Source organism: Coptis chinensis, chromosome 8 (assembly GCF_015680905.1).
Source record: "Coptis chinensis isolate HL-2020 chromosome 8, ASM1568090v1, whole genome shotgun sequence".
NCBI classification, from domain to species: Eukaryota; Viridiplantae; Streptophyta; class Magnoliopsida; order Ranunculales; family Ranunculaceae; genus Coptis; species Coptis chinensis.
In genome coordinates, this window is record NC_141463.1 from 41,156,590 (window position 1) to 41,182,581 (window position 25,992).

General features: G+C 38.4%; 3 protein-coding genes and 1 long non-coding RNA gene across 5 annotated transcripts; all 4 read left to right on the forward strand.

Moving 5' to 3' along the window:
• Positions 1–382: 382 nt before the first annotated feature.
• Positions 383–1,141, forward strand: LOC147481480 (uncharacterized). Its single transcript, XM_086578947.1, has one exon. It carries the CDS (start codon positions 383–385, stop codon positions 1,139–1,141), a length of 759 nt encoding a protein of 252 aa, XP_086435073.1.
• Positions 1,142–3,776: 2,635 nt separating this feature from the next.
• Positions 3,777–4,157, forward strand: LOC147481481 (secreted RxLR effector protein 78-like). Its single transcript, XM_086578948.1, has one exon. The coding sequence runs from the start codon at positions 3,777–3,779 to the stop codon at positions 4,155–4,157; it is 381 nt and encodes a 126-aa protein (XP_086435074.1).
• A 692-nt stretch (positions 4,158–4,849) lies between these two features.
• LOC147481482 (uncharacterized) lies at positions 4,850–5,638 on the forward strand. The gene has a single exon (XM_086578949.1). It carries the CDS (start codon positions 4,850–4,852, stop codon positions 5,636–5,638), a length of 789 nt encoding a protein of 262 aa, XP_086435075.1.
• A 1,367-nt stretch (positions 5,639–7,005) lies between these two features.
• LOC147481483 (uncharacterized) lies at positions 7,006–15,311 on the forward strand. 2 transcript variants are annotated; one of them, XR_015204598.1, is made up of 7 exons: positions 7,006–7,221; positions 8,227–8,344; positions 12,167–12,244; positions 12,317–12,623; positions 13,852–13,938; positions 14,512–14,580; positions 14,710–15,311. It is a non-coding gene; the product is annotated as an uncharacterized LOC147481483 (long non-coding RNA). The 2 variants fall into 2 exon arrangements; XR_015204597.1 differs by lacking the exons at positions 7,006–7,221; positions 8,227–8,344 and having other exon boundaries at positions 12,110–12,244.
• Positions 15,312–25,992: the final 10,681 nt, after the last annotated feature.

The window sequence follows — 25,992 nt, forward strand, 5'->3', positions numbered from 1 at the left end:
TAGAGCTTCATTATTTCAGATATCAAAACAAGTAGTTTTCAATCAAACTTAGCTCCACTTATGTTCATCTGCGTGGGTATTTTTCTAGCTCATGCATGTTCTGATACAGAGAGAAAAATATAGAATACTAGCGGACTAGCTATTGATGGAAATGTTAACTTATGAAAGGTAACATAAGAATGGGGACAAGTTACTGGCGACAGGAAGTAACTTAACATAACTTATTCCTGTTCCAGTGCACCTAACTATTACCTAGAATAGTATGTAATGGTTGGTGGATAATTCTTATCTCATCTACGTAAGAAATAACTTCCTTTTGTAGTAAGAAAAACCAGCTACACGACGGGGAAGAGAAAGTTTTAACCTGCTCTTTATATACATCATGGAAGGTACGACTCATACTAATCTTTCATGGAGTGAGTTGTTCCGTAATTCTTCTTCAACAAATACTACAGCTTTACAAAGCTTTACTCCAAGCTACAACAATGGAATTGCTCAGGCTCCAAGGGACATCATAGAAGAAGGCATAGAAGAGTGGAAGAATGTTCTTGTAGGCTATTTTATGGATAAAAGGATGGCATTTCCGTATGTGAAGAATATTCTGACTAAGAAATGGAAACTAAAAGGTACAATGGAGATTACTACAGACAGAGACCTGTTCTTTATGACGTTTGCATTAGAAGAAGATAAACTGATGGTACTAGAAGGAGGACCACTGTTTATAGCTGGCAAGATTTTCGTTATCAGGTCTTGGTCTGTTGAGGTAGAGACTCTTCGCAACAGGATTCAAACCATACCTATATGGGTTAAGTTGTCTAATGTTCCAAAGGAGTTATGGACTTTCAAAGGTCTTTCCTTTCTTGCAAGCCTGGTGGGAGGACCACAGTGTATGGATGATGCCACATCAAAGAAAAAAAGGTTAGACTTTGCGAAGGTATGTGTCACGATTTCAAGCTCATTTGACTACCCTTCATTTGTACCGGTTGATGTGGGTAATAGAGTGGTGAAAATAGGTATTGAGTACCCTTGGAAACCACCAGTTTGTGAAATTTGTAACAGATTTGGTCATAAAGCAAGTAGATGTGACAGAGAAGATGAAGAACAATGGCAGCAAAGAGTGGTACAAAATGAGGGTGAATGAGAGGAATATAGATCGACTTTAGTACCAGAAATGCAGCCATCATGCTCTCGCTCACCGGTAGCTCAGATAAGCAATGCTAATCAATTCTTTGTGGATCTTACACCACAGAATATTGAACTTGTTGCTAGAAATGTACCGAGCACAGCTACTGGGATTGTTAGAAATCAAGTATTGGCGATTGAGGGATCAGGTGAGAGGGAAGTTGACATTGTCAATACACCAGGGAGACATACTAATATTAGACCTTTGTTGGTTACTCCGGGCACCAACAATATACACTCTAATGTGTTAAATGGGTTGTTAGGGGATAGAACTAACAACTCTCATGTGAGTGTACCTTCAAACAGGGTAGATCCAGCAACATTTGTACAAGCAGCAGGTGCTACTACATCGATGGTGGGAACTTATCCGAATAATGTTGTTAGCGACCGGACCTCTCGGCGGTTGGAGGATGGGAAAGTGTGACTAGGAGTAACAGAAGACAGAACTCTCCTATTGTGTCTTCCTCTATCAGAAATCTCACGAGACGGGAAGACCAAGAGTCTAATGGTCAGTGTCGTCTGTGTCCAAGTAATGGCACTGGTCCAATAATGCCTAATGTAGAGGGAGTGGTTACTGATGATCAGTTGGGCGAGCAACGAGAGAATTATGATAATGGTAGAAATATGTTTCTCACTCTAGCTGGTGTGGAAGGGGACTTGGAGGATAACCTATCGGAGCCAGAGCAGGAACTTTTCAAGGATCAAGTACTGCCAGGGGAAGTATCCTCTACTATGTCTGGTGCTACCACAAGATCACGAGCACAATCTCAGTCTCAGGGCCAGAGCTAGAGCCAGAGTCAAAGTTCTCAGTCTAGTGGTCAGAAATCTCAAGGAAAGGGCGGTCACAAGGCCAAGGGTCGGGGAACAAGAAGAAAAGATATAATAGATGATAGTTCTTAGTAGTTGGAATATTAGAGGTATTAATGAGAAGAATAAAAGGAACAAGTGAACAAGTTCAGAATTGAAAATAAACTTGCGTTTTTGGGATTGCTAGAAACTAAGGTGAAGATGGACAAGTTTGATGTCATATCACAGATGTGTTGTCCTTCATGGGAGTTCATTAACAATTACTCTAGCGATTGTTATGGTCGAATATGGTTGAGTTGGAATACTAGTTTGCTTAAAGTTCAAAAAACGGTAGAAAGTTCTCGGTTTATTCATTCGCGAGTTACTATGTTGCACATGACAACACGAGTTCCTCACGACGGTGATATATGCTAGTAATAATGATCGAGAGGCTAGTCTTATGGGAGGAATTAGTATGCATGGGAAGAAGTATTAAAGAACCATGGTGTGTGATGGGAGACTTTAATAATGTTTTGCTTTCGTCTGAGAGAGTGGGAGGTGAATTAGTTCACCCTAGAGAAACAGCTCCTTTTGTCAACTGTTTAAACAATTCTAGTCTGTATGATCACAAGGCCTCAGGGTGTTTTTTCACATGGTCTAGCTTTGGAGATGCTCAAACCAGAAAATACTCAAAGATAGACAGATGTTTGGTTAATGCAGATTGGTCAGTGGAATTTCAGAACTCGTCGGTCGAGTTCCTTACTCAGGGAATATCTGACCACTCACCTGTAGTCTTGTCATTCTCAGATGGAGTTAGATGTAAGCCTCCTTTTAGATTCTGTAATTACTGGTTAGCAATACCAGAGTTTCCTGCTACATTGAGTGAAGCCTGGAATATTCAGAAGTGTGGCAATCCGTCGTTCATGTTTGTCAAGAAGCTTAGAAATCTTAAGCAATTGCTTAAGAGGTGGCCCAAGATAAGCTCCACAGATTTTCAAAAGAACACTGAAAGGGCTAGAAAGCAGCTTGATTCTATACAGAAACTTCTCCAACAAACGCCGTTTGATGTGAATCTCTGCTGTAAAGAAAAAGAAGCTAGGGCTCAATTGTGTTTCCTTATGCAGATTGAGGAAGAGGAAACTTCGAGTAAAACCAACACAGAGTGGTTAACTTATGGAGACAAAGGGAACTCCTTCTTTCACAATGCTCTAAAAGAGAAGAAGAACAGGAATAGCATTTGGGTAGTTAAGGATGCCCAAGGGAATAGAAGAGAGGGGCAAGTACAAGTCTCTGAAGCCTTTGTCTCTTACTACACTGACCTTCTAGGTAAGGAGGAGCAATACTCTTGCCCTAGCCAGATTCTTGAAGATATAGTGCTGAAGGAACTGGATCAAGGTCAAGCACAAGCGCTTTCTCTAGAAATCTCAAGTGAAGAGATCAAGCTAGCCTTATTTTCTATGGGGGAGAGTAAGGCCCCTGGACCTGATGGCTTCAATGCATTCTTCTTTAAGAAGAGCTGGGATCTTATAGGGGAAGATTTTATTCATGCAGTGAAATATATTTTCGCGAGTAGTACTATGTATAGAGGTATAAATGCAACTCACCTGTGTTTAATTCCGAAATGCTTAGCTCCTGCATCAGTTGAACAGTTTAGGCCTATTGCATGTTGTAATACTATGTATAAATGTGTAGCAAAGGTACTAACAAACAGGTTAAAGATGTACCTGCCTGAGCTGATAACCGCAACTCAAGCTGCTTTTGTTCCCTGAAGGAAGATTCAAGACAATTTGCTCCTTGCACATGAACTTATGAGAGGATATAATAGAAAGCATGGAACAAAGAGATGTGCCATTAAGCTGGACATAAAGAAAGCTTACGACTCAGTTAACTGGAAGGCTTTGGAGTTGATTTTACATAGATTCAGATTTCCTCATGTATTCATTAATTGGGTGAAGATGTGCTATTCCTCTCCATCTTACTCTTTATTGATTAATGGATCCTCTGAAGGTTTTTTTGCTGGTAAAAAGGGGCTTCGTCAAGGTGATCCAGTATCCCCTTTCTTGTTTGTGTTGGTGATGGAGGTGTTAAGTGGATTGCTTCAGAAGGGGTTGGTTACAAAGTCTTTATCTGCCCACTCAAAATGCAAGAAGCTTGGTCTAACTCACTTGAGCTTCCATGAGATGATGTGATTGTTTATTGTAAAAGGTGAGGTAGCCCGTTGGAAGCTATTAAAGACATCCTTGATTCTTTTGCTTTCGAGCAAAATGTGTCTTCATCTAAGTAACTCTAAAACAACTCTACTCTCGGGTAGTACGAGTTATATAGAGAGTAATGAGCTGGCTGCAGTCATGGATGTGGCATTGGCTATCCCTCCAGTTACATATTTGGGGCTCCCTCTTACCTCTTCTAGATTGGGGGTTAAAGAATGTCTTCCACTGATTGAAAGAATGACTGGTAGAATAGAAGACTGGAAAAATAGATGTTTGTCAAAGGCAGGAAGACTAGAACTTATCAAATCTGTTCTTACGTCTTTCCAAGTGTATTGGGCGCGGTCTTTTGTCCTTCCTAAACAGTCCTTGATAAGGTAGCAAAAGATTTGTAATAGGTTCTTATGGGCGTGTCCGGACATGAAACATAAAATGCACCATCGAGTCATGATGTCCCGAGGTACTCTAAAAAGAACAAGGTGGGTTAGGTATTGTTGACCCGAGAACATGGAACTCGCTTCTTGCGTGGATTGATTTATAGGATTACTGCAAAGGACCAATCTATTTGGGTGGAGTGGACATGGAGGCAGCAGATTAAGGACAAATTCTTCTGGACAATGAAAGTGCCAAGTGACTGCTCTTGGGTGTGGAGGGGTATCTTGCAACACAGAAAAATGGCTAGGAAATATATCAAGTATGTTATAGCGAATGGAGAGGATACCTGGTTCTGGCATGATCCGTGGCTAACAGAGGTACCTTTGTGGCTGCAACCTTCTGTTAGAAACCTCTTTGACTTTCCAATAGATACAAAAGTTAGTCATGTTATATCTGAGGGGAGGTGGAATGATAGAATCAGGAACATAGAGGATGAGGATTTGAGAAAGAAGATTCTACAAGTCCAAATCAATAACTTTGTTGAAAGGGATAGAGTTGTTTGGACCCCCTCAGTCACAGGAGACTATACATCCAAGTCTGCGTACATGGCTATGAGAAAGATTAGGGAGGAGGTTAAATGGTACAAGATTGTTTGGGGGAAGTTGGTGGTTCCTAAACACTCTTTTACTATGTGGCAATTATTTGTGGGTTCACTACCAACTCAGGATAGATTAATAAGGAAGAAGGTGTTGAGCCATTCGAGTTGTTGCCTGTGTGACTGCTCAGCTGAATATTCGAAACACCTCTATTTTGATTGCCCGTTTTCTAAGGAGGTGTGGAGTAAGGTTAAGAAAGTAATAGGAATGGGTGGATGTGTTAAGGACTCGACCACTGAATGGTATGGTATCTTCCGGAAATGCAGGACGAACACCACAAAGAGCGAAGTGTGGAGAACCTTTGTGGCAGCTACAATACATGAGATCTGGGCAGAAAGAGGAAGGCGGAGAATGAAGCAGATGAAGTATACAACTCAGGAACTTTGTAACAAGATTGTTAATGATATGCACCGTATCTTCGGAGGAGGTTAGTAGAGGTTGAAGACTCTATTGAATTGAGAGTGCTAATGTCAAGGTTGAACATTGAAGTGAGATTCGAAGTCTAAGCATGCTACATGGATCAAATGGCTCAATCCAGCCAGAAGACGTGATTATGTTGAACACCGATGGAGCAAAGAGGGGTGAGTACAATGGCTTTGGGGGTGTTGAGGATTGGCAAGGTAATGTAGAAATGGCGTTTACTGGTTCATCCCGAGTAAATCGATGATTGGCCAAGAACCGCGAGCTATAGTGGAAGGTTTGAAGGCAGCCCATTGATAAAGGGTACAAGAAAATTATCGTGTGTTACGACTCACCGAGCGATCAACATTTTGAATGGGAGGGAGAGAGCACCATGGTAATGCTGTGACAATATTGTTTGCGTCCTTTGCGGTGTTTAGAAACCGATTTGAGGAGCTAGATGTAAACCATATTTGCGGGGGAAGGTAATCGGTGGCGGACTACCTTTCTAAATTGTGTAAGACTTGGGATGAAAGTATCTCTTTCTTTTTCGCCACCATTAGATAGCAGAGCTGACTCTGGTAGAGATGGATAGGGTGGGAACCATGTACTTGAGAAGGTAATCAATACAGGTTGAGGTCTGCCAAAACCTCTAACTTCTTCAAAAAAAAAAAAAAAAAAAACTTATGAAAGGTTATAATACAGATGGGGATCTACAAAATCCCAGCATCTTTTAAAAAAAAAAGCTATTGATGGAAATTCATTTATGCTAGCTGAATATCAGTTTTATATAGTGTATAGAAAGGGTGTCATGTGTCGTTGTGTCAGCGGTCTGGTGGAGGTTGGTTCACAAGGTTTTACAAAAAAATTAGTTCAATTAGTACATCGATTAAAATTATTATTATTATTATTTATTTTTTTTTTTTTTTCGTCCATTTAGCATAGTGGTGTATTCATGCAAGTTACAAGGCGGACTTTAGCATCACAAATTTCCTAAAGCTGGCGTGCCATAAAAGCACCAACACCTTTGACAAAGCTCAAATCAAGGATGGTATAGTATTCTTTTTATGGGAGAGGTTGCAAGTTCGAATCCCACTAAGTATTGGTTGGGATTTATTTCTTGTGTAATTATGTAATAGGCTTTTGGGCCAAGTGAGTCTTCGGGCTAAAAACATAGTGCTGTTATGATAGGTGGGTCAAGGTGGAGGCGGTTGGGTCTACTCAAAGTGGCGCAGCGAGACCCTTCCAACTAGATTCCCTTTGGGGTTGGTGAGCCTTCGGGTTAGGTTCCTTTCAGAGTTAATGAGTCTTCCAACAATGTAAGCCTTTGGGCTAGGGTTAACCAGTGTGGGTTTGCCTTAACCGCCTAAATATTAAAAAAGAAAAAAAAATAGAAATCTGGGATAGATACTATCTGGTTACGATCTTATCCCTTGAGGACTTCCCCACTAAGTTGGTCAAACAATTGGTTTGTTGATTTCTTTCTTCATTAATGTAATTGCTATTACCGTTGGTTGAAGTTTGGAGTTAACTGAGGCCAAAGCCAAACCGAGCCCAAATAATCAAACCTAACATATCAAATTCTACTCATCCTAGGATACAAATTTCCTACCAAAGTATTCGTTTTTTGCTCTGTTGGGTTGCATTTTAATTTCGCACTTAGCGTTCATCCTTCTTCTCAAAACTATAACACATGAAAATTCTGTTTAGTTTCTGCTAAGAGATTACAAGTAAATTTGGAAGTAAGAATTTTGAGAAGTAGAAGTGTTTTCAGTCTGCATGTAAAATTTCTGAACACATTTGTTGAATAGATTTATGCTTTCAATCAACATATGAATTTGTTTCTACCAATATACAAAGTCAACTTCGGTTTATGCAATTTCAGTGATCTTGACAATAGCTAAAGACTATGCCCATTATTGGTGGAGATAACGAGACCCTACCTGTAAACAAGCATAATAAGTGCGGGTTGAGATTTTTCTGGCCCTGTGCATACTTCATTGCCTGGTTTGTAACATATTATCTTGTTTGTGCTCATTTATAATGTATAATATTAGTCCTCTTTGAATTTATCAAATGTCTTTTACATATTATCATTATTGTGGCTGGTATTTTTAAATTATTTGCGTGTTACTATGATTTTGTGGCCACTTTGCAATTTGCATACTTTTATTAATAGATTTTTTTTTTAGGTTAAGCTAGGGTTAGGCAGACCCTCACCAGAATTTATTGAACATGTTTTGTATTCAACCTATTCAGTTTCTACTCTGCTACAATATTGTTCAACTCAATCCCCAGATGAGGAACAAAGTACACTGCACTTGCATCAAAAGAACTAGACAGGGAAGCTAAGTGATCAGTGGCCCTATTGGTTTCCCTAAAGACATGACAAAATGAGATTGACTCAAAAGATTCACTAATGCCCTGTATCACTCTAACCAAATTCAAACACTACCAAGGTGGAGCCTCCCTGTTTTTAATTCAATTGACTGCGTTGAGAGAGTCAGATGCCACTTCTAACTTCTTCACACCCATCATGTTGCAGGCTTGTAATCCTGCTCTTATATATAGCTTCCAATTCTTGAACTAGGATTGATTTGCTTGTGTTACTACCTGTGTAGGCGAGAAGAACTTCACCTGTATGGTCTCTTAGTGCACCCCCCATATCCAGCTGAATCAGTACCTACTGAACCATCAATATTCAACTTCACGGTTCCTTCAAGTGGTTCCATGCATAAGGTATATCCTCTTTTATAATGTATTGGACATGAATGCCTAGCAGCTGCTGAGTCAGTTGCTTCACTTAATTTGTAATGCCCGTATTTAAAATACGTATTTATTTATTTATTAATTTAAAATTTGTTAGATTGGATTTGGGATATGTGGGGCTGATTTATGGGCCCGAGTCTGTGTTGGGCATAGGTTTCAAACCCAAGGTATATATACATATTTTTTCTGAGAATAGGGTTTTTAGATAAAAATAAAATAAAAATGGAGGCGGAGATAAAAGTTTGATTGCTAGAGCGTTGGAGCACAACGATTTGGACTATGAGGAATTCGTGGAGCTTTTAATACAGGTGAGTATTTAGTTTTTCTTTTTCACGGAATCCAAAGTTTTACGGGTATATAGACAAAATTATACTGTCTAAGGTTTCGTTCATTTTTCTGTAGTTATTCTGCTATAATGTCGAGTCTAAGGTTTCGTTCATTTTTTCTGTAGTTATTATGCTATAATGTCGAAGTGTTAAACGGGTTAAATGTTAGTATAGTGTTTGTTTAATTATTGAACTGTCGAAGCTTCGAGAAGCTGTCAATGGCGGCTAAAGCCCCAAAGGAAAGAATCGTCCTGTATGTTATGGATTGAACTTGTATATAGTTGTGTATATAGTTTTGAAGTTTGGTTATTGTTGTTTGGATGGGTGCTGGAGAGGGGCTGTCAAAGCTTGAAGAAATCGTTAATGGCAGCCCACAAGAAATCACCCAGTTTTATTCAAACTTTGTTGTTGGGGTTTTGGTTGTGTATTTGAATGGATTATTGGTGATGGGGTTATGAGGTTTGATTAAGGGATGAGGGCTGTCGAATGAAGGCTGTGGGGGAGCTTGAACAGCCGGCAATGGCGGTCGAGATCTGTTGGAGAGTGATCTCGACAGTTGCCAAAACCGGTGTTGGTGTGAATTAAAGATGTCGGGTTTTTCTTTAGGAGCCTAACCGCTTGGTTGAGAAGGGGTGATGAGTGGAGGTGGTGGTGATTGGTGTGGTGGAGGGGAAGACTGCGATTTGGATCTAGTGCTCCCCAGCTTACCAGTGCAAGTCTAATTCGGTTGGGCCTTGGGCCAAAATCTGTTTGGTTTGGGCTAGTTTTAGTTTTTGGGCTTTGTGCCAAAGTCTTTAGTTTTGTTGGGGCCAGTTCTATTTTTTGTGTACATGGATCAGTTTTATTTTTTTTTTTTGTGGGCTGGGCCATTATTGTTTTAAGTGGATTTGTTTCTTTTATATCTTTCTAGTTGGGCTAAATCTATTGTTGGGCCGGTTTCTAGTTTGCCTTTTATGTTGGATCCGGCTAACATTATTTGAATCTTTGGTTGAGGCATAGGCTTGGCTAGTTGGGTCCGAACCATGACCTTAACCATGAGTTTAGCCATCAGCCCATGAGTCATGCACCTTTACCTTAGCCATGAAATGAATTATGACCTTAGCCATGAACCATGGCTATGACCATGAGCTTGTTGAACATGGAAATGACGGGTTGACTTTGACATTGACCGTTGATCGTTGACTGTGGAATGTTGATTTTTTCCAGATTTTCACATATTTAAGAATATGGACAAATGTAGTAATAAAATGTTGTCAAAATTGTATAACCTTGTTTGTCATTGTCTAATTAAAATTTGGCGTGAGTAGTGTGTAAAACATATAAATATTGGCACGTAATTAAAAGGGAATTCTTATAAGACTTAGCTATATACGTTTTTATGAGAATTAAACTACACATGGACTCAAATTCATGGACTTTAGTTTTTGGGGGTTTTTTTTTTTATGGTTGATCAGTTTGACCTAACTTGTGATTTGGACTCGAATAATTTTGCGTGATATTTGGACTTGAGTTGTTATTTATTTTTAAAGTCGTTTCATTTTGATATTTGGTGGAATGGACTTATATTTTGATTATTTATATACTATTTATATTATGCACAAATGAAAATAATGCGTGCCTCTGATGGTGAATTGAGTTCACATAAATATATTGAATTGGCACGTGAAATAATAAGTTTTGAGATTTTATATAGAGATGCTTGGATATCATACAATGAATAGTATTGGCACGTGATAATGTGTATTTTTATTCTAACGAGAAACGTTGAGCTTCAGTACAATTAAGTATACTGGCATGAGATAGAACAAGAATTATTATTAAGATTTTCCAAATATGGTGGTTTAGTGTAATAATTTATTTGGCACGTGATAGAGTGAAATGGTTATGAGATACTAATGTATGACACCTAAATAAATTACGTAACGAAAATCCTAGAACTTAGCGTATGTGATATGATATGTGATACTAATCCTTTAAAATCCTTGTGATGGGCGTATGTGATATGATTGGCCCTTCGGGCATTTCAGTGAATCTGAATGGCCCTTATGGTGTAAGTAATGTGATTGGCCCTTCCGCATTTCGGTGAAATTTGAATGGCCCTTCCGGCGAATGGTGGCTTGATTATTCCGTTCGCAAATTTAGAACGAGACGCGCGATATTTTATGCTGAATAGTGGCAGTACTCACATAATGGCTTTCATGTGAGGGTTACTTGGTATGAGATATCCCGCTTAGGGTAGCTACGCACGGAGTGGTTCATTATGTGAGGGGAGGCATGTGGATGTACATGTTCGGCGTTGGGTAGCGATTGTGGTAGCCAGGGAAACTAGATAACACATAGATACGACATGATTTTAGAGACACGCAAAGAAAGCCTTAAATAATATAATTATGGTAATATGTTGGTTAATGATATATCTTTAAATATATGATTGTATATAGTTTTACAGAAGGGTGGGTCAAAATAATTACTGGTGCAGAGACGACCCACTTTGTAATTGAGCATGAAATGCGATAAGTATAAAATATGTTTGGCTGATTTTTAATTTAGTTAGAACCTAAGACGCCTCGGTGAGGAACTAAATGCCTTGGTATTATTGTTGGGAAGCTAAAGGGCGCCTCAATGGAGGGACTACATGCCTTATTTATGATGCGTATGGTTTGTTGTGTGGTTAGTGGAAAGTTAAGGAGCCTCAGTGGAGAAACTACCTGCCTTAATTATTGTATTTAAGAATGTCGTATTAGTTGTTGGAAGTTAAGGCGCCTCGGTGGATGAACTAACTGCTTTATTTATTGGGTATATATATGTATTAGTTTGATTTGTATTTTAGGGCTACTTACACCAGCATTGTTTATAATGCTGACCCGATTTGCATGTTTGCTTATCGGGTGTGTTCATTAAATGAACATAGTTGATATGTCTTTACAGATTTAGTGTTGAAGAAGGTTGGGTGCTGCTTGTGGTTTGCGTTAGCGTCGCATTCCGGATATGTTTTGTTTTTCAGTTGAGATAAATGTTGTTTTGTATTTTCAGTTGTAATTATAATTAAAGAGTTGTTGAAAGGAGATTTATAATTTAATCATATTTGTGAGTTTTTGGTAATGGAGAGGACTTTAGTTTATTTGAAATTTTTATTGGTTTTTAATTATCCGCATATTTAAACTGATTATGGGTTTTTGGAAGTTGAGAGTGCATCACATCTCGAAAATCGAAGAGTCGGAAACAAATATTATTTTTCCAAATTTTGTCGAAATTAGGAATGTGACATAATTGGTATGTGGGAGGTAAGTTGAGCCGTCCTGCAAGTAAAGGTTCAAGTCTCTAATAATGCTTTCTCTTGTGATGTGAGCTGGGCTCCTAGTGTTCTCGGATCTTTTATTAATAGATGTCAATCAGAAATGTTTTGTTTGTTTCGGTTATGTGATCCTTTTTAGCTCTGCCAATGCAATGCTATATCTTTGTATAGCTGGTCTCAACCCACAGAAAAGAAAAGGGAGAACAAAATTTATAACCTCAGGCCTTTGCTGATCCATAAATTAGTCAGGTATACTACATTTTCTCTCTCAACTATTGATTAAGTACATACATGCTTCATTTCTTTTTACATGTTTTGTAGCCGAGCCCAATGTTTTAAAGGAGGCGACTCTGGTAGATTGAGTGATCAAAGTAAATATAATAGAGGGTGTATAAGGTGCGCAGGGCTGTGAACCACTCCTTTTAAAATTTGTGACCGGGTGTTTAAGTTTAGGTCAACAACAACAGTGAGGGTAAAACGTAAAGGCCCCTCTTCCCAAAAATCTCTCTCTCACTGTGAAACGCTCTCAAAAAATTTATCATCCAGATGTTCTTTTCCCAACTCCATTCTCTTCAACGTGCCCAAGCACTTCTTCTTTTCGCCAGAGCTACTTCTTCACTCGTTGCATGTAAGCAATCAACCCCTTTATTTACGTTTTATTTCTTTTTGGAATTTGGGGTTTAAGGATCAAGTAGATGAAATTGTTGTTTTGTAATTCTGTTGACATATGCCTAACTGGTTGGGCTTGGGGTCGGTATGCAAATATGCATGTGGTAGAAGTAGAACCGTAGAACTAATGAGTTGTTTCAGTTTTCAGCTGATTTCCAAGTTTGAATAACTTGGATGGTTACAGACTTACAGGTCAATTATCTGTCCAAGTTCTGTTTGGAGGAAGATTAATTGCATAGGTTATAGATAATTATGTATAGTACATGTTATATAAATGACTCTTAAAGAGTTGTTGTCCTATTTAACTCATTAATCTAGTTCCTCAGGGGTTTGTACTCATAAGTTCATGAAATTTCTTCAAATAAGAACCTTAATTAGTAGAATCGTTTTGCTCTAGTTAGTTGGGCACTTGGATCATGGTTGTGGTTTGTACGTGATTGCTTCCTCTTGATTCAAGGGTAAGGGTTTGTAGTTAGTTCCATTCAAGAGGAAGCAATAATAAATAGGTGGAAGCTTTTCTTTTTCTGCTCTAGGTGGTTCCGTGGGGTTGTAGTAGTGTATATGTACCATTTTACGCATGATATAACATAATAACAACTAACCTTAGTCATGTAGACGGTGCTCTCTCATGCGAGAGAAGCTGATGACCCAAACAAAGAAACCATTTGCAAGTTACAACAAATTCTCCGGCCTTTTCCTTTCTGAAGAAGCAGAGGATTTTTAGGAATGATTTTCTTCAGTCAATATTTTTGCTTGTCAAGTATTTTTAGAAACTTTGGAATTTATTGTAGGTGATAATTTTTTATTAATGTGATGGATTACTCTTATTTGTTAGAGTAGGACGAAATGCACTTTATTACAAGGAATAAAAGAAGCAAGGAAGAAAACAAAATCAAATAAAAATTTAAATCAAGACATGGTACAACAGGAGAGCACTCCCAATGCTCTCCCATGTGCTCATCCCCCTGTGAGAATGTCCACACCTTAAATGTAGCTGTGGAACTTTTTAAGTTTGCCATAATTTTATGAACCAATTGTCTGATTCTTAAACACAGGGTTCTCGTGGTGGGGATTGGTTAATCTTTTTCACAGATCCCATTCTTCTCATCTTTGACATTCTTCATATGTGATATCTCTGGTGGCCCTAGCTTTTTTATCGTTTTGGTTTCTTCCTCTAAAATTTTCAGGCAAAGAGAATGGATGTCGTATGGGGAGAAACTGCTGGTGTAGAAGGTCAATTGGGGATTTTGTGCCCCATACTTTTTATATTACAGGTGTGTCAGCTTTGTCATATTTTTCTTTGATTCAAGAAAAATGTCACTCTGGGTTTCCTCCATTCTAGTGTCTACATTTTTCTCCATTGATCCCCTTCTGATAAGAGCTTGATTCTATCACAAAAGAAAATCTTAACAAGAATCTATTTGTTACCGGTGACATTCTCCACATGATTTAGGTCCGTTCAATAAAGGCTTGTGAAACTTTGAAGCTCATTCATAGTAAATTTATGGTTAGCTAGTTAACTGTTTTCAGATGTTAACAGTAATTGCAGTAATCTATTTAAATTTTTTGTGATTGCTTGTCAAGTTTACTACTGCTTTACTCTTATAGCATAGGTTGACCACGTATATATATACCTAGTGTAGTAGGTTGGTGATCCAATGCAATTATAAATAAATGGTGTAGCATGTGAATATAAATTCCAGTGTTTTGACAATTTGAAGATGTAAATGATTAAGTTGGTAATTATCTGTAAACAGAAACTCAGTTTCAGTGAAATGTTGTTTAACATTATTGATGAGTGTGGACTTCGTTATTGTCTTATTATTAGAATTTTCCTTTATTTTCAGGGTTTCGAAGCATACATTGGGCTCTTACTACTTAAAACTGCACTAGTTGGCGTTGTCTCTGAATGGCAAGTAAGGAAGTTTCATGTGATAGAATTTTACCAAGTGTTGGTTATGCTTCACATTCTCTTTTGATGCTAATTTGTTCCCCTAGTGCTGATTTAGTAGAATAATGTTTTACTTATGTAATACTTTTTGTAGGTAGCAGTTTGTGGGATCCTTCTGGTTGTAATGGCTGTTGGGAATTTTGCAAACACAGTACAGACACTGATGTCAAAGTCAAGGGTTAAAGCAAAAATGAAGACTAAGAGTAAGCTGGAACTAGATCAAGGATCCTTGCGCAAGAACTCGTGACTGCACACCGTCGTAGATGTCGAGAAAACTCTTCTCTATTGGCTAACAGTAGTATAGGTGGAAACTTTTCTGTTCCTTTTTTCAGGTTGTTTTTCCACTGAGCTTGAGAAAATGATAGTACCATTGTAAGCTATCCACTTTGAGATATCTCACAGTTGCTCTTATGAGTCCAACATTAGGATTGTTTAGTCTCATCCTGGAATATAGGAAAAACGAGTCCCAATAAATAATTAGTTTGAGTCATATGCCTACACAGTAACAAAGTACTTATCAACAGCCTTTCAAACATTTAGTTTGCAGTGTTGATGTATGTACCATTGGAACAGATGTTGTATGGTTGTTGTTTTGCCCCTCGCCATGTAATTTCAAGTTACACAACTGAATTGTATTTTGATATTCACTTCTTAACTACCACTTTGATTTAGGTATATATTTGACTGTTTTATAAATGTGAAGGATGGAATCCATTATGTTTGCTGAGCACTTGGTCTGTTGTTTTGATTGTGTACAGGACTACAGGCCCAATTGTTTTCTTCCTACAGAAGAGAGCCTGAGAAATACCGAAAAGCTAGTGTGTCTGACCATATTTCACGTAGGGATATTTTCTAATCTTGGGTATAAAACTGAAAATAATTAATCAGCTCAGATTTGGTTTGTGAATGTCTTACCCATTGTCCGGTTGATATATAAGTGATCTGCTTTCAATGACTCATGGTCCATCTGAAGTATCTGTATTTCATCTTGCTTGAAATAAGTGACATGCTTTCAATGACTCATTTTTAGTTTGTTCGGAGTTTGTATTACTGAAATTGTGGTTTTCGGATTTGTTCACCTTCGTTAGTGTAATACAATGAGAAACCTAAAACAAGAAGAAACAAAAAAGATCAAAATACCTAGAAATAGAAACAAGGGGAGCCTAGAAAAACAAAGGGGACAAACAAACCTTCTAACAGTTTTTAAACATTGAATTTGATCGGTTTTTACTTCTAGTGTAAGAACTTTTCTCTAGTGTCAATGGGAGTGGTTCAATTCATTTTTCATGTAGTTGATTACAATATATCATTTGTTGTTGGATACTTATAAATGATATATTACATATAGTAGTTTAATAGAAGTATGTTACATCTAGTCGTTTAATAGGAGTAGGCTACATCTAGTAGTTTAATAGGAGTATGTCACAAGCAAAATGAATAGTTAAGGATAAGAAAGTAACAACACATCTTCTCTCCCTCTAACCTCCATATGGTGTGAACTAAAATCCGTTCAATTGGAGAACCCTTGCCTTTATTTCTCATAGTGTACTTTGATCTTCAACAATTCTAAGTATGAGGTTAGTTGATTTCTCTTTTGGCTCCTTCTCTTTTTCATGTCTAGGTAAAATTTCACAATTGAATAGTGTGTGATTTGGACAATTTGAATGCAAAGTGTTTAGGGAACCGTAAATCACACACATTTGCTCTTTTGTTCATTTAAAAACTGATGCGCAGTATTATTATGACGGTTAGAAAGGTGTATCATGTTAAGCTTTTCTCGAATGTCAAATGAATAAGAATATTGATTGTTTCTAATGTCAAATGAAGTTGACATTGAATCAAACGAAGTTGAGATTGAAAATTTTCAAAGTGGTATATGGTTTGAGCACTATAGTTATTTGGTTATGACCATTCTACTATTCAAGCATTTATGTTTTTTTTTACTATTACCACTGTGATTACTTTGTAGAGTATGAAATTGAGTGAATATGCGCTAAAAGTGCACTTGTTTCATGTTGCGATCTGATGATGAATCACTTCTCTGACGATGAAGAAGACTGGCTTCGAAATGCATGTTTTGATAGTTTTACATATAAGGATAGTAATTTTGTGGATGTGACATCTATGGGGGAGGGCGAAAATGTTGAAATTCATGAGAACAATGATAGAGACAGTAATGGATGTGAGGCTAGTAAAGTTTTTGAAGCAGACAAAGCAACATTCTATTCTATGCAGTTCAAGACCACTGAGGAGGCTTTCGCAATTTACAATCAATATGCAAAGTTAGTCGATTTTGGTATTCGTAAAGATACTTATAGAATGCGTACAAATGGTGTTCATGTTAAGCGGAGATTTCTATGCTCAGCTGCCGGTGAACGAAATGTAAACAGTGTCACACCCATAAAACGTGACATCGAATCCAGAGAGTCGAAGCCCATCACTAGGTTTTAATGTAAAGCCCGTTTTGAAGTTGGTTATGATTTTGAATCAAATTTGTGGGTTGTGAAGGATTTTATTGGGGAACACACACATCCACTTGTACCGGATCCAAGCTCGATGTTCTTAAGATCATATAGAAATGTAAGTGAAGAAGATTTGCAATTTGCTACTAGCCTAGTTGATGTTGGTGTTTGTAAATACAAGGTGATGGATGTTTTTGTACATAGGGCTGGAGGTTTCACAAGCGTTGGTTTTTTGAAGAAAGAATTGTATAATCATATGGGGTTTGATAGGAGAAATCGATTGATACTGATGCCAACACACTGCTAGCTTTCATGGATAACAAGGTGAAGGGAGATCCCTTATTTCATTACAATTATAACTTAAATAAGGGTGGGTAGCTGGTTAGACTATTTTGGGCAGATTCCATCTCATGTGCGGACTACAGTTGCTTTGGAGATGTATTATTGTTTGATTCAACATACAAGAGCAACCAGTACATGATGCCGATTGTTGTGTTTGTTGGAGTGAATAACCATCGACAAACAGTAGTGTTTAGTTTTGCATTGTTGACGAGTGAGTGTGTGGAGTCTTACGAGTGGGTATTGAAATCTTTAGTTGGCGCGATGTATGGCAAACACCCTAAGTCAGTTATCACTGATGGTGACCCGGCGATGTGCGAAGCTGTGAGATATACTCTCCCACTCTCCCAAATTCGAAACACCGCTTGTGCTGTTGGCATATTATGAAAAATTGCCTAAAAAATATCGACATCCTTGGATTTTCAAAAGATTTCTGCTCTATTATGTTTATGAAGTGCTCGTCCAATGAGTTCGAAGAAAGGTGGGAAACACTCGTGAAGAAATTCCAAGTTAGTAATAACAAATGGGTGAACAAGATATACATGAAAAAAAGATGTGGGCAGAAGCATATCTCCATGGTGAGTTCTTTGCCGGTTGTAGAAGCACCCAATGTTGCGAAAGTATAAACTCCGTAATCTGGCTTCATGTAAAAGTTGGAATGCAGTTGTTTGAGCTGTTTGGAAAAATGGAAGTGGTAGTTGCAAATATCCGGCACCGAGAGGGCGAGGAAGAGGTGATGACGAAAGTAACCAAACCAGTCATTCATACCCACTTGAACGAATATGCAAATCAGGCTGCATCTATCTATACTCGAGCTACTTTTGATTCTTTTAAGAAGCAATTAAAGGATGAAGTGATGCACACTGCAGACGGTAAAAAAGATGTGGGTGACAATATTTGTGTGTACATTATGAGTCGCCATTTGAACAGGCAAAAAAAGTCGACTGTGAGATACAATATTGTGTTGCAGGACGTTAGCTGTTCATGTGGGCTATTTGAGTCGTCAAGATTTCTTCCCTCGATCATTTCTGGGGGCATCTGGTTCCTCGTCGTCCTCTGAGCTACTGGGGGCATCTGGTTCCTCCTCATCCTCTGAACTACTGACTATAAGATTCCTCCTTGGACCGGGCACTGTTCCTAGCAAGTAGAATTATCGTCAGTTTTTATTTCTGAGTCGCAAAGTAAGCTGTTCCGCGAAAATGCATTGCTCGTCAATATATGAGTTTTACCTGTGGTAAAATTATTTCCACGCGTAGTTCCAGCATTATTCTCTGAGTTCAAATGGGCACTGGATGCAACCCGAGAACTCACACTTTCGGTGTGCTCCCATGAGTAAACCGGTGGCACATATGATATGCGACGGTAGCCCGCCTCTCGTGAGGCCTTCCATGCATCTCTGGCGTTGCCTCCCTTGCTACATTTGGAATTCGAAATACCACGAGGAGGGTCACCGCTAAAGGTTGCGCTTCACGGTGCTCGACACCCCACCAACACCATGACCGGTACCTACCGGCGTTGGCATTACATCACGTATCCACCAGACCACCTCGTCTGAATATGACAAGTCATACGCCATTGGCGGTAGGCTACATAGAACGTTTAGATTACTCCACATTTCCGGTCAATTCCCGCCGGGTATACGAATCTCATCTACACCTGATCCGAAATGATAAATTCGGTTAGTTATCGAACTTGAATGATTAATTCGAATTCATTTTGAGGGTCGTTTTACCTTTAAATGTGCATGGGATGAATTTTTCAGATTCGGTTGCCTCCAAGATTCGAAAGTATGTAACACGGTGTGTCCCATCCTTTATGGCTACTGAAGAAATCCAATGAAACTCGAACCCCCACCTCCACTGATGTCACCCGAAGGCAAATATCGGCCTCGAATGAACAGTTCCGAACTAAGAGGTAGTAGATGGACTCTTCGGTTCGGATGCAAGTTATGCGCTTGGCGAATCGCTTCCCGTAGAGATGATCATATAAAATGTTACATACATTTGACCGGTGAAGTCTCCCACATGGATAGCAAGTAGACCAATAGCTCGTTTAATGGAAACCGTAGATCAAGAGAAGTTGATAGTAGCTCACAATAACTTCACCCGGTCTCACCGTGATCCGTTAACGACGCGTTCCCCTCATCCGTGGTTTTCGAATCCCAATGTAATCCGGTATGTCGAATCTCCTTCGGACGTCTTCAGCTGTTAATTTCGTCACCGTCCGATCCATTATCAAGTTATCTCCTGGCACCCATCGTTAAATTGGTGGTGCGTGAGTCGTCCTGCATTCACACGGCCAGGTCAGTACACAAGCTATAATGCATCCACCACGTGCACTGCGTGTTCAATATAGTAATTAAAGACGGAGATAATGAATATGGAAATGCAATGCATGTTACGCTTACTTAACAGGCTATTAGACCGACGTCGTACTCTCGACAGACGCACTCTTGAAGTCGCCCTCGTTTTCTTATTTTGGTCGAGGTATGGGCTAGTGTGGTCGAGGCTTACCATGAGTCCTGACTTCAAATATTGCTAGGTGGTCTTAACCCAACCACTTCGTCTCCTTAGTTTGGTCGGATTTCATTTTATAGCCCTTTATTCACAAGCCCAAAACCAATATACAAAACACCCTTTATTCAATAGCCCTTTATTCACAAGCCTAAAACCAATATACAAAACACCCTTTATTTAATAGCCCAAAATCCAAAATCCATAAAGCCCAAAACTCAAAATCCACAAAGCCCAAACTCAAAAACCATTTGCTGATCCTATAACACCGGCGACCGGCACCGCACCGCACCGGCGACCGGCCGGTTCAGGCGTTTCACCATCGGTTCAGCAGTTTCCCATCCGGTTTGGGCATATTTCAACCGGTTCAGGCGTTCTTTCCGCCGGTTCTACAATTTTTCAACCGGTTCTAGCATTTTTACCACTAGTTCCTGTATTTTTCAGCCGGTTTCAGCTGGTTTGGAAGTTTTACAGCCTGGTCACATATTTTCCAGCTGGTCCAGGCATTTTTCTTGCTGATTTTGGCTTTTCCCTATCGGGTCATTGGTATACAAGCTGGTTCCAGCGGTTTACAGACCGGTTCAGGCCTACTTATATATAGATCTGGCGAATTTGATCTATTTTCATACCGGGTCAGACTATTTCCTATCCGGGTCACTAGTTTTCAGGCCGGGTCAGTGTGTTTCCTTCCCGGGTCAGCTCTATTTCAATTCATTTGGTTTATTTTTAGGCCAAGTTAGAATCGCCCATAACCATATCACTAATTTGGTCACTCAATTTGCTCAATAAAGTATTATAGCTATGGGTTATATGATTCTTTAACCCTCATAAGCTAAACATGCAAAGTTTTACCTATTTAACATCTAGTGACAACTACATAAGTGAATTAAGTGAAAATATTGAAGCACACTTACATGGTAAGGCTTAGTTCTTCACTTCTCTTCTTATTCTTCTTTATCTTCTTATCTCTTTCTTTTGATCCCCACCCACACAATTGTTATCTCATTCTTTTAACTTATCCAACCACCCATTTATTACAAACCTTTTTTATTTAACCTTCAACCCCTTTTTACTTTTCTCACCTTTTGATTTTAGCCCCTCTTATGCTTCTTGTCATTTATTGAGTTACACCCACTTCTCTATTTTTAGATTACATTTCATTGTCATTTTTCTTTCTTTACTATTTACCTAAAACGGTCATTTCCGTTTATACCCTTCACTTTTTCTACTCTTGTTTCTTTTGATTATCTCACATTTTTTCGTCCATCTCTATAACATACATTATATTTTCCCGTTACACGATCCCCTTTCCCTATTATATCATTATATTTTTTTCTTTCTTCAACATACCACCTTCATCTTCGTTTGCTCCTCTGTTGAAGAGGGGGCAATGTGTGTACCATACATTTTCAGTCTAAAATGTACTCGAACCATGGACCGGATATGGGCCCAAAGAAATGACCATCCAAGTGGTATCCCCCAAATAAACACTTTCGGATCGTTTGGTATTCGAATCTATCAAAGTTAAGAACAGGTCCAGGGCCCATCCGAGTGGCCCAGATCCATGGATCCAATCCATTCGGATGATTATGATCCAATAATCCGATCCGCGGAAGCTAAAAATCCTAGTGCAATCCGATAAGATCTTGCGCAAGGATAGAATGAAATCTTGGGGAATGATCCTATTTTAGATAGGATCATACTAGGATTCATCATCTCTGAGAATCCCTTTCTTGGCCGCCAAAGCAGGGGATTGCTATATATACGGAGGCTTCTACATCCTCCAGAACTACGTTTTAAGAGACTTGATCCCGGATTCTTCACTGGGTACGTAGGCAACCAGAACATTGGTATAGTCTCTCTTCCTAAAAATCCCAATCCCCCATATCTTTCGAGCCTTCGGAAGCACCATCACATCGGGAGTGTCGGATTAACGTTTTGCCCCGACAGTACTCACAAACTTCATCTATACTACAACGACTAAGAAAGAAAACTATTGTTTCCTTATTCATGCTCCAAATTATCTATACATCTCACTAGCTATGAACAAGAATAACCAAGTCAAAAACCTAAGCTAATATATGCATAATAATCAATCATCTACAATAAACATATATACAATGAGTAATACTATGAAATGCAATAGTAGGTCCGTTTCTAAAACTCGGAATAGCGTCCTTAAGTAGGTTCTCACAATAATAGTCAAGATACAACACTCTGATTTTTTCACTCAAGTTTCACTACTCTAGTGCGCAGTGGGCACACTTTACCTTACAATCTCAATGACACACAAGGAAGCCAGAGTCGATCAAACACATCTGCCACTTACTATCACACTAACCTATTCCTAATTGACCTAGAGGTCTTTATTAGGTGTTTCGGGGATTAGGAGATGGTTTAAGAAGGAAGGAAATGGATATTCAAAAAGGACAAGTCTGAGATAATAGAGTCTTCATATTATGTAACTAGAGAAAACCTTGTTATTTACTTTTGTTTCTACACTTTGTTTCCATCCTTAGCCATATTTTTTTTTTCTCTTTTGGCTTTTGACTCATTTTATTCTATTTTTGGAGTTTTTATTTTATTTCTATTTCTATTTTTCTTTTCTTTGGATGGAAACTTCTTTTCTTTATTTTCCTTCAAGAAACTAACTAATTTTTGTTTACACGGTTTTTCTCTTCTTCTTTCTTTCCTCATTCTATTCTCAGACTTATTCTAAATTGGGTAGGTTGATTTTTTTTTATTTTGTTTTGTTTTTGTAATAGGGTAAAGGATTTGTGGTTTATGAAAGGCTAAAGAAAGGCTCGAGGGGCTTACTTAGCGGAAAATAATTCATAGGTTTGAATTTATGGCTATATCGATCCAAAGAGGGCCTAAATTCTCGCTTAGGATATGGTTTAGTGATCAAGCAAGTGGACGTGTGATTTCTCTATCCGGATTTTACTTCTCCCTTGTGTCATTTCTCAAATGTTTCACTCTTATAAGGCTTTTGGCTATATTCTCACGGGATTTGTAGAATAAGTACTCTAGCCTAGATTTCAAAAACTTACTGCTAACAATCATAGATACTCATGTAATATATTTATAGATAGATGCAAAGATTATTACCTACATATTAACCTAAGTTTCCAAAAATTATTCTAATGCAAAACCTACGTGAGACTTATAGATTGTTAAGAGCATAGAGAAAGAAAACAATACTAATATTTCTAAGTGTATAACATAACTTATTTATTTATATTTTTGAATTTTTGAAATTTTAACTAGAAAACAAGTGCATATTATACATATCTATATCCTAACAGATGCCTTAATTACACGTGTTTCTATGCCCACCCCCAAACAAGAAGCATGCTTTGTCCTCAAAGCATTTAAATAAAGAAGGTAGAAAAATACCATGGAAACGCGTGAAATTCTGGAACATCTACAAAACAAGGTTAAAACATACTAATATAAAATTGACGCAACTCTATAAGAGTTCCACCCATTATGGGGTTAACATAATTAAATTGCTTGGGACATAAGCAGACACTAAATGGAATTAAAAACTTACCTTATCTCCCGGACATGCATATTATCTACCCAATAGCACCATGGGTCTTGTATTTCAGCGGGCATGGCAAGTCCAAGAACAAATGCTAGCAAGAACCATAAGCGGTTCCCAGCCTACGTGTGTGATCACCTCGCGAGACCAAGCACCATAAGTAGTGCTTTGGAACAAATCTTCGAAAGACTGTACTGGTATTATTGTAGGAAATGTCATCTCGAAACTACGCTCTGGAACAGCTGCAGTGACGGGAACAACCCGCAGAAAACTGGAAATTTTCTGGTCTACGGAAGTCAGGGCGCAGGCGCGCCTCAGGGTTTGTTTTTTTTTTTTTTTTTTTTTTTTTTTTTGACTTATAGTGTTTTGGCGCGAGGCGCGCTCAACTTGGGCACACGTGCGCTCAGTGCTAAATTTTAGAAAAATGTGTAGGGCGCAGGTGCGCTCTACTTGGGGTGCCGGTGCGCTCTGAGGTGCTGATGGTTGAAAATTGAGACGAACAACGGGAAACGTGGGAGTGAAAGGTGAGTGATGGAAGTTAGGTGTAGTGTGGGTTATGAGTGTAGAATGAATGAAGTTTATATATGTTTTAAGTTGCTAAAACGAATCGAGAAGTTGCCAAAAAGCTTTTTCCGGCAATTTTCGGAAATACTAAAATTTCCGAACCCGAAAATGGAAACAACTCATATTCTTGATTCTAAAATAACCCTAATATCTTTTAGGTTGAATTTAGGATAGAACCTACCTATTTTATCAAGATTTCATCCTACCATGATATTTATTCATAGATATGCCTATTCGGCAATATTCTCACCCTGACTCCGAAATAACTTTAAAAAAAAAGGAGGTCATATAAAAATCATGCTGGACTACATAATACCACCCCCAAACAATTTGGGAAAGTGGGATCAACATTAAACAACCACGCACAATGAAAATAACCACATTATATTAATATTGTCATTCAAACAACATTTCACTACAAAAATCAAAATTAACTACGGAATTTAACAACGTAACATCCTATCTACTAAATATAATAAAAAACAACATCAAAACAACAAACAAGAAGAAATCTAGCTACTCTTCAAGGGAGCGAGGTGGGGGTAAGAATAGGAATTTGAGTGATCAAGAATGGAAAAACCAACACCCCACCCCCAAACAAATTTTTGAAAACAGGTTTGTAAAAATTTGTTTTAAAACGGGGGTCTTTTAAAGTCGATTCCCGAGACTTGCTAGATTACTATTTTTATAGCTTTAAACTTTTTTACTTTTTATGAATTAGGTTTAATATAAAGGAAAACAATAAGCAGTAAATACATAATTCACACCATAGAGAAACATGACTTAAAAACCAAGAAAATATGCAAGAGTGGAAAACGTGAATTATGTGAAACGTGGACTTAGGATCCGGTACTTACAACCACACACTCCATAGGGAGGGCCCGGTTACCTGAATGGTGCATTCACCAATATATGGAAATGAAAGGAAATGCACCAAACACAAAAATTTAGTCGTTTATAGTCAGATACTCGAGACTTTATCTAAACATATGTATGAATATGCAGTTTATCATATATCAACAACCGAAATAGTTGTGGATCGTTTCATAAATAAATATCACAGAAAACATATCCAAACACAATCAAGCACCAAGATTTCCTACGACGTAGCTTAGTGGAATGAAAGCGAAGTCGGATAGACCTATAACATAACCGAGCATGCACCTTATGTTTCATCTTTGAACGAGAGGGTGTCCTAGTGAATAAGTGTGGAAAAGTGAATGGTTGTGGAAGATATGGTGGATTGAGATAAGTTTTAGAGGGAAAACATGGAAAAAATGAGGATGTGGGTTTAGCACAAAACTCATTCATGGTGTAGTTAGGGACTGTCTCAAGTCTGAAAATGAAGGTGTCAAGTGGTTTATCCTTGGGAAGTATTTGTTTACTAGGTGGATTTAAAAAATCATGAAGCACGGAGAAACTAAAGGATCGAAAGTGCAAACTCGAGGTTCCTTTGAAAAGGTGGAGGGTGGGGAATATTGGTGATGGAAGGTGAATGATTCTCAGCTAGAGCTCTCAACTCCATATCATCAGAAATCTTGATATATGCAAGACATTCCTCAATAGGTGGGTTAAAAGGATCACTGGGATAGAGATTGAAAAATTCATCTTCCGTCATAGCATCAATGGATGAATGGTTGTTGGCAAGGGGGGACTCATGAAGTGGTAAAGAAGCGGTGCAAAAGAGTTGTAGGAATTCTTCTTCGATTTTGTCTACTACCAGGGAGTCATTGTTAAAGTCGGAATTTCCGAAGGAAAGGAATTTGTTAATCTGTTTCTCCGGAAACATGTTTTTGAAGTAATCTTGAGCTAAGCTCGATCATGCTAACCTCTCCATTTGTAGATGAATCGATATCGCGTGTCCTCATTTTGAAAACATTTACTTCAACGAGAAAGATGGCCAAAGGACAAGGATATCGAACCGGTAGCGGTAGTTTATGAGCCGCCGTTGGCGA

What these genes read in the sequence shown, in the direction of transcription:
- LOC147481480 (XM_086578947.1), top strand. Translation starts at nt 383, where the DNA reads ATGGAAGGTACGACTCATACTAATCTTTCATGGAGTGAGTTGTTCCGT.
- LOC147481481 (XM_086578948.1), top strand. Translation starts at nt 3,777, where the DNA reads ATGAGAGGATATAATAGAAAGCATGGAACAAAGAGATGTGCCATTAAG.
- LOC147481482 (XM_086578949.1), top strand. Translation starts at nt 4,850, where the DNA reads ATGGCTAGGAAATATATCAAGTATGTTATAGCGAATGGAGAGGATACC.